This window comes from Centropristis striata, chromosome 1 (genome assembly GCF_030273125.1).
Source record: "Centropristis striata isolate RG_2023a ecotype Rhode Island chromosome 1, C.striata_1.0, whole genome shotgun sequence".
Lineage (NCBI taxonomy): Eukaryota > Metazoa > Chordata > Actinopteri > Perciformes > Serranidae > Centropristis > Centropristis striata.
Window position 1 is genome coordinate 770,488 of NC_081517.1, and position 8,068 is coordinate 778,555.

Consider the following 8,068-nt stretch of genomic DNA (forward strand, 5'->3'; position numbering starts at 1 on the left):
TAAAAGGAACCCAACCAAGTATTGATGTAGAGAAATTAACAGACTGTTCAGAAGCCTGACATTTGTGTTTAAAATATCCTTTTTTTTAATTGATCTTATATAATATTCTAATTTTCTTCTGGAAATATTTTTACTCTGTGTGTATTGAATCTATATAATATACGAGTTTTACTTTCTGAAATAACTGACAAAGAATATTGAACTTTTTCACGATATTCTAATTTTTTAAGATGTACCTGTACATTTGCTAAAATGTGGACACTCAGCCGGAGCTCCAGATAACATTAGTTAAAGCCAGTCTGTCTGGTGCTGGAGGTGGTGGTGGGTCCAGTTTGGTTCAGCGTGGAGCAGCTGGTGGAGCTGAGGTCTGAGGAGGTCTGAGGAGGTCTGAGGAGGTGAGGCTCCTGGTCTTCACTCCTCCACACTTCTCCTCCTGCTCCTCTAACATCCCTCCATCCTTTACTCACCACCAGATCACACATAGCTGTGGTAACTTCCAAGAGGACATGAATGAAGGGAATGATATGATCACACAAAGTAGAACTAGCATAATAACTTGTTTTTTCTTTCACTGAGACATTGCAACCTACACTAACATGGCTGTGTCGGCATATTCACTTTTTTTTTTGCAGCAATTACTACAGTGCGTGTTAAAAAAAGCTTGAACACACTTTGAGCATGTGATGGCACATCAGGCGTGACATGCCTTACTCTGTTAGAAAAAAAGCCAGTGAATCCTCTGTGTGACGTAGCGGTGGGTGGATGGAGCAGGAGGAGCATCATTGTCCTAGAGTCTCCTCGGGGCCGTGAGTGATCAGGGGGACGTGGTGGACTGAGGGTCCAGTCATCGAGCCGTGCTGCCGGACACCGAGCTGCTGCCTGAGCTGGAGCCGCTGGAGCCCCGGTCCTCATAGATGGAAATCTCTATCTGGAGGGACGGTTAGGGACCAACAATTTACTGGGAACATGGATGGATTACTACAAAATGACACTCAAGAGATACATAGCTACAAGGAAAAAATGACAGAAAGAAACATAAAATGACTAGAGGATACAACTACAAACAGACCAAAGAGACTCAAGACACTTAATAACTACAGAGACACAAAGTAACTACAAAGAGACACTAAAAGACTACAAAGAGACTCATAATAACTACAGTCACTTAATGATGACAAAGAGACAAAGTAACTACAAAGAGACACAAAGTAACTACAAAGAGACACTAAATGACTACAAAGAGATGCTTAATAACTACAAAAAGTCACTAAATTACTACAAAGAGATGCTTAATAACTACAAAGAGATGCTTAATAACTACAAAAAGTCACTAAATTACTACAAAGAGATGCTTAATAACTACAAAAAGTCACTAAATTACTACAAAGAGATGCTTAATAACTACAAAAAGTCACTAAATGACTACAAAGAGATGCTTAATAACTACAAAAAGTCACTAAATGACTACAAAGAGACTCATAATAACTACAAAAAGACTCATAATAACTACAGTCACTTAATGACTACAAAGAGTCACTAAATGACTACAAAGGGATGCTTAATAACTACAAAAAGTCACTAAATGACTACAAAGAGATACTTAATAACTACAAAAAGTCACTAAATGACTACAAAGAGATACTTAATAACTACAAAAAGTCACTAAATTACTACAAAGAGATGCTTAATAACTACAAAAAGTCACTAAATGACTACAAAGAGATGCTTAATAACTACAAAAAGTCACTAAATTACTACAAAGAGATGCTTAATAACTACAAAAAGTCACTAAATGACTACAGAGAGACGCTTAATAAGTACAAAGAGTCAATAAATGACTACAAAGAGATGCTTAATAACTACAAAAAGTCACTAAATGACTACAAAGAGATGCTTAATAACTACAAAAAGTCACTAAATGACTACAAAGAGATGCTTAATAACTACAAAAAGTCACTAAATGACTACAAAGAGATGCTTAATAACTACAAAAAGTCACTAAATTACTACAAAGAGATGCTTAATAACTACAAAAAAGCACTAAATTACTACAAAGAGATGCTTAATAACTACAAAAAGTCAGTAAATCACTACAAAGAGATGCTTAATAACTACAAAAAGTCAGTAAATGACTACAAAGAGACGCATAATAATTACAAAGAGTCACTTAGTGACGATAAAGAGACACAAAGTAACTACAAAGAGACACTTAATTACTACAAAGAGACACAAAGTAACTACAAAGAGACACTAAATGACTACAAAGAGATGCTTAATAACTACAAAGAGACACTAAATTACCACAAAGAGACACAAAGTAACTACAAAGAGACACTAAATGACTACAAAGAGACACTAAGTAACTACAAAGAGACACTAAATGACTACAAAGAGACACTAAGTAACTACAAAGAGACACTAAATGATTACAAACAGACAAACACCAAAAGACCAAAAAGTTACAATGTGACAAAAAACAACAACAAGAGGTCCAAAACAACTACAAAAAGGCCAAAAAACCCTCTAAAGCCTCTGTATCTTCTCTGGTGTAGAAGAGGTGGTTTTTCTGCAGCGTCCATTAGTCTTAATAATCACCAACAGCTGTGGAGTTTTTGAACATATCATCTAATGGTTTTGTGCACATTCACTCAACAACAGTGTGAGGATACGACCCGCATTCCCCTCTCTATGGGGTCAGTGATGAGCAGCCCTCTGGGAGCATAGATCTTCTCATTCTGCTCCTGGATGTACTTGCCTATCTTCTTCAACACCTAACAAGAGGCAGAAGAACAATGAGAAACAACAGAGGAGTAAATCATCACCTTGGACCGTTAACATGCATCTCCAGTCAGTCTGACCTTCTCATAGCGAGTCTCCATGCAGAGGAAGATGAGGTACGCTGTAGCACAGGCCAGGCAGCCCTCCAGGTACGACTGGCCTCCGATCTTCTCCGCCTCGGCGTAGAAGTTATTCAGCGTCTTCACAGTGTCCTCAAACAGCGTCCGCTCAATCTGCAGACACACAGAGACAGAGACAGACAGCAGGGTTAGACTGGTGAAGACAGCATAAAAGCTTTTATTTTTAACTCCAGTGTGACAGGTTGCTGTCTCTCACCCTGCTCTCCAGCTCAGAGGGGAACTTGGTCTGGAACCTGCAGGTGGTTCCTTCGCTGTAGTCTCTCTGGACGAAGACTTTATTAGCCAGAGATGCACTGTGCCTCAACTCCTGCAGGTTGTGGAACTGGGGAGGATAAATCACACACACAGAGACAAATATAGTGAGTTTTGATACAGTATGTGTGTAATGAGTCCCCTGAGAGAGCTCCATCTCTCAGCACACCTCCATCACTCCCAGTGTGTACAAACAGAGGCTGGTTAGGAAGTATAGGATGATAGAGGAGATGTGATCAATCAGTGTCTGCTCTCATTCTGCCTTGTTGTCTGTTGGAGCAGAGCCCAGCACTGGACATACTATCTCTACACACACACACACACACACTCTCTCTTTTTCCCTCCCTTGGTCTTACAGCTTGCAGGAGACGGGACAACATTTCACTCCAGCTCCAACAGATCGATCAGGTGGAATGAGATGAGGCAGACTGATAAAAGTCCTCCAGCTCTTCTGGCCTGAGCGTAATAAGAACGCTACAATTTCTCTTGTGTTTGGATAATCTTCTTTAATCCACACCAGTAGGGTAAGACAAAGTACACCCAACTTCACTCTCTCTGGGACGACAGCAGACTCTCCACTCGACTATTGCATGTCATCCACTAAACCAGGTAGCAACTAAAATGACTCCCAGGACTTTAATCACTGTACAGGAGCATCTCATTAAATTAGAATATGATGGAAAAGTCCATTTCCAGTAGTTCAAGTCAAATAGCCCCAACCAAGTATTAAGTCATATAGACCAGTAGTTCTCAACCTTTTTGAGTTGTGACCCCCAATTTAACATGCATGTTGTCCGTGACCCCCGCTCACTGAACACAATCTCACACACAGTTCAGATCACCCAAAAAAGAAACAAAATGACCAAAAAAGACACAAATTGACCACAAAATGATAAAAAAAAGACACAAAATGCCCAAAAAAAAGACACAAAATGCCCCAAAAAAGACACAAAATGACCAAAAAAAGACACAAAATGCCCCAAAAAAGACACAAAATGATCAAAAAAAGACACAAAATGAACAAAAAAAAGACATCAAATGACCAAAAAGACTAAAACACATTAACACATGGACACTTTAACACAGTGGAGACAGAGCTGACTTCCAAAATGATTTGGCGACCCCCAGAAATCATCTCGCGACCCCAATTGGGGTCCCGACCCCAAGGTTGAGAATAGCTGATATAGATGACATACTTTTCAGAAGCCAACATTTACATATTAAACATACTTTTTAAAATTGGTCTGTTGTAATTTTCTAAATTTTTTGAGACACTGAATTTTAGGTCTTCATTAAATGTAAGCCATAATCATTATAATTAGAAGAAATTAAATAAATGAAGACATGAAATGTTTCATTCTGTGTGTAATGGATCTATATAATGTGTTATTTCCACTTTTTGAATTGAATTACTGACATAAATACACTTTCTATGATATTATAATTTATTAAGATGCACCTGTACATTATGAGATGAAAGAAAATATCAATATTTCATTATTTACAAGTTTACATGGATAGAATTCACAGAAAGTAGTGCGTTGGTGTTGGATGTTACAGTGATAAATGTGAATTCACTGTTCTGATTGCATAAATAGTAAACCTTTTATTTTACTTAGATTTTATGCATACGGCTTTATACTGTGGCAATTTCCCTTTGAATTTGATTTTATTAAATTGCAATATCTCCGAATATATTGAATCAAAACCCCTGTTTTATATGTATCCTATCACTGCACATATTCTCTTTTGCACATTCCCTCATCAATGCACATATTTCTGCATATCCTGCACCCAACTGCACAGCATTTTCTAAGTTATTTTGTACACGTTTGTTATATATTATTCTGATGTAGTAGTTTTCTTTCATATGTGTTATTGTAATGTTTTCTATTCTGTACTCTTGACTGTGGCAGTGCTTGCCTTTCATATTTAATTCCTTTTAATATGTTTATTGTCTGCACACAACACCAAGACACAAATTCCTTTTAAGTGAAAACCTACTTGGCAATATACTGGTACTATACCAGTATGATTCTGATACTGGTTACACATGTAAACACACACATAATGTATATTAAATATTCCTTAAAGTGCTATAAATGATAGTGGCTTAATAACCTTATGTAATATTAAAACTCACACATTAGACACACGCACATAACACCACCACCACTACCAGTAGTTCAGCTAAAACAGCCCGACAAACACATAAACAGGTAAATAAATAAATAAATAAAAGCATGCAAATCAAATCAAGCTTTAAATGTAATTTCTGATTTCACTGTTGAATTATATTATCACTGAGTCTCTGGCTACCTGATACTGATGCCAATAAAGCAAATCGTCGCCCTGTTAAAATAATCACCTAACTCATTTTTTTCAAGTTTTGCAGGAAACACAAAAAACTTCACCAAGAGTGTAACATATGACATTTATTGATCATTTCACTCAAAAAGGATGTAACAAACGATGGCTATTGGCATGGTAATAACACTGTGTGTAAATTATGTAACTTAAGAGAAATAAATGACTTAGGCAATTTTTTGAACATGCCTTTGTGACTTAAGCAAGATATGGTAACACTTTATTTTGAAGGTGTCTACATAAGAGTCACACAAGCCTGTCATAAACATGACATGACAAGTATCATGAGCATTAATGTTACTTCAAAGTGTCATTAATGTTCATGACACATCCCATGTCATGTTTATGACACGCTCATGTCACTCTTATGTAAACACCTTCAAAATAAAGTGTTATCATATCTTGCTTAAGTCACAAAGGCATGTTGGAAAAAAATTGCCTAAGTCACCTTTTATTTTGACTTAGGCATAATAAATCCGCTTAAGTCACACACTTGACATAGGCCATTATCTTAAAGGGGTAAAATCACATGATGTGATCAACTGAGGATGGAGGAGATTTTACCATAGGTGGCTATGAGGAGATGATTTAGGCACACAAAAAAAAACAATTTTGACTAAAAATGACTTAGGCGATTATTTTAACAGTGTGACGATATTGAAAGTGAGTGAAAACAACCCAAAAATGTAGTGTACAGTAACTAAAGTTAGCCTAGTTGCATCACGAGGTACCTTGGATTTAAAAAAAATATTCAGCAGCTGTTTTTTTTTTATTTCAGATTTAATTATATCACAGCATCTGTGAAAGCAGCGCGAGGTCAGGGCGGCGCGCCTCTGTCCATGGTGCTGAACGCTGCTGCCGCGCGCGTGTCCGCGTGCGTGCATGCGCGTGTTTGTTAGTGTGTGTGTGTGTGTGTGTGTGTGTGTGTGTGTGTGGTCAGTCCACACAGTGGCCTGTCCCCGGATTAACGGGGCGTCTCTCTCAGCAGACAACAACAGCAGCAGCTTAAACCGGGAGGTGATCCGTCTATCAGTTCTTATGAAGCAGCTGATTCCATGTTTCCTCTCCATGTTTCCTCCTGAAACGCACCAACACGTTGTCTTGTCTTGTCATGGGTGAGAAAATAAATCAAGCCTCGCTCGGACTAAACTGGCATGATAATGTAGGACACACACCGCCGTCAGTAGTGGTCCCAGAGAGCCGCACAGTGGGGACAGTTGCACCGTGTGCAGCCAACAATGCCCTCATTCACCACGGTAGCTGCACCTGTTTTATTCTAATGATAATAATATAATAAACGCTGGAGAACAGAACCTGAAGAGAGATAATATGCCAGTCTTACCTCTGTCGCCATGTTGCCATCCGCCGCCGTGGGGACGAGTCCCTGCATGCGCTGAAATCGCTTTAGTGGGACACGGGGACAGATTGGAGGAGCGGAGGGGGAGGGGCGGGGCTAACACAGTACAGTGTGTAGGTCATATTAATTCAGATTTTACTGTCTCAGTCAGTCTGGACGCTGCATTAAAGATAGATCTGATCTCCTCATTGGTTTTTACTAATAACATTGAGGATAGATATTATAGTGTCCCTGTAAACCATGACATTGAGATAGTAGCAGCAGGATAACATCAACCTGTAGCATGTAATTGGAATTCAACCATCATAGATTGTTTTAATTTATATATATATACATATATATATGCTACAGAAAGAATGGAAATTAACTGAATTTGTTTCTTTGAGCACTTTTAAATCCAAACTAAGAGTTATTGAGGCCAATTCCAAAACATGCACTAGTTTCTCATGACGTGTTTAAGGTCTGTATGTTCTGTAAATATGTAACTGTATTCTGTGTTTGCTGCCTCTTGGCCAGGGCTCCTTGAAAAAGAGGTTCTTAATCTCAATGGGATATTCCCTGGTTAAATAAAGGTTAAATAAATAAATAAAAATTACACCTGCTTTTTCTGTTAAAAGGTTTCTGCATATGAATACAGAATATGTTGCCAACATTGCCATATTTTGACACGAGGTTGCAATCTGGTAAACAGTCAATGTGGGGACCACAGGTGGTGAAACACATTGACCAACATGCAAAAATGAACCGACTTTTGGTCTGATGACAATCTAGCATGTTAGTATCTTAGCTAAATTAATAAACAAATAAGCCACTTATAAGACGTGGTGGACGTCTCTCTACTCCATTATTGTGCCTGAAGTTGCTGATCGGTATTGAAGGGACAACGAAGCTTCATGAAGCGTTTGCTTTATTTACAGAGACGGCGCTCTTTGTTTAACAAAGGGCTGAAAATTTGAAAATGACTGTCTCTGAAGCTTTTTATTTAAGCCAAGACCATCTAATGGGGTCAAAAAATAAAGCAAATGCTTCACGAAGCTTTGTTTCCCTTCATTACTAACCAGACTGTAAAGAGTGTCCATTGATTGTAGTTGACTCTGGTTAGGACATTAATTATCTGGATATCCACTGGCTACACCAGGAAAATGTCTTTTTTACGGGAGAGAAGAGACTTTAA

The 8,068-nt window shown here is 38.2% G+C and overlaps 1 protein-coding gene across 1 annotated transcript; it reads right to left on the bottom strand.

The window, feature by feature from the left end:
* Positions 1–635: 635 nt before the first annotated feature.
* On the bottom strand, positions 636–6,927 carry golga7ba (golgin A7 family, member Ba). The gene is made up of 5 exons (XM_059349425.1): positions 6,880–6,927; positions 3,115–3,240; positions 2,859–3,011; positions 2,670–2,771; positions 636–928 (listed from the first exon to the last, which is right to left on the bottom strand). Exons 1-5 carry the CDS (start codon positions 6,925–6,927, stop codon positions 845–847), a joined length of 513 nt encoding a protein of 170 aa, XP_059205408.1. The 3' UTR covers positions 636–844.
* Between the last annotated feature and the right edge of the window lie 1,141 nt (positions 6,928–8,068).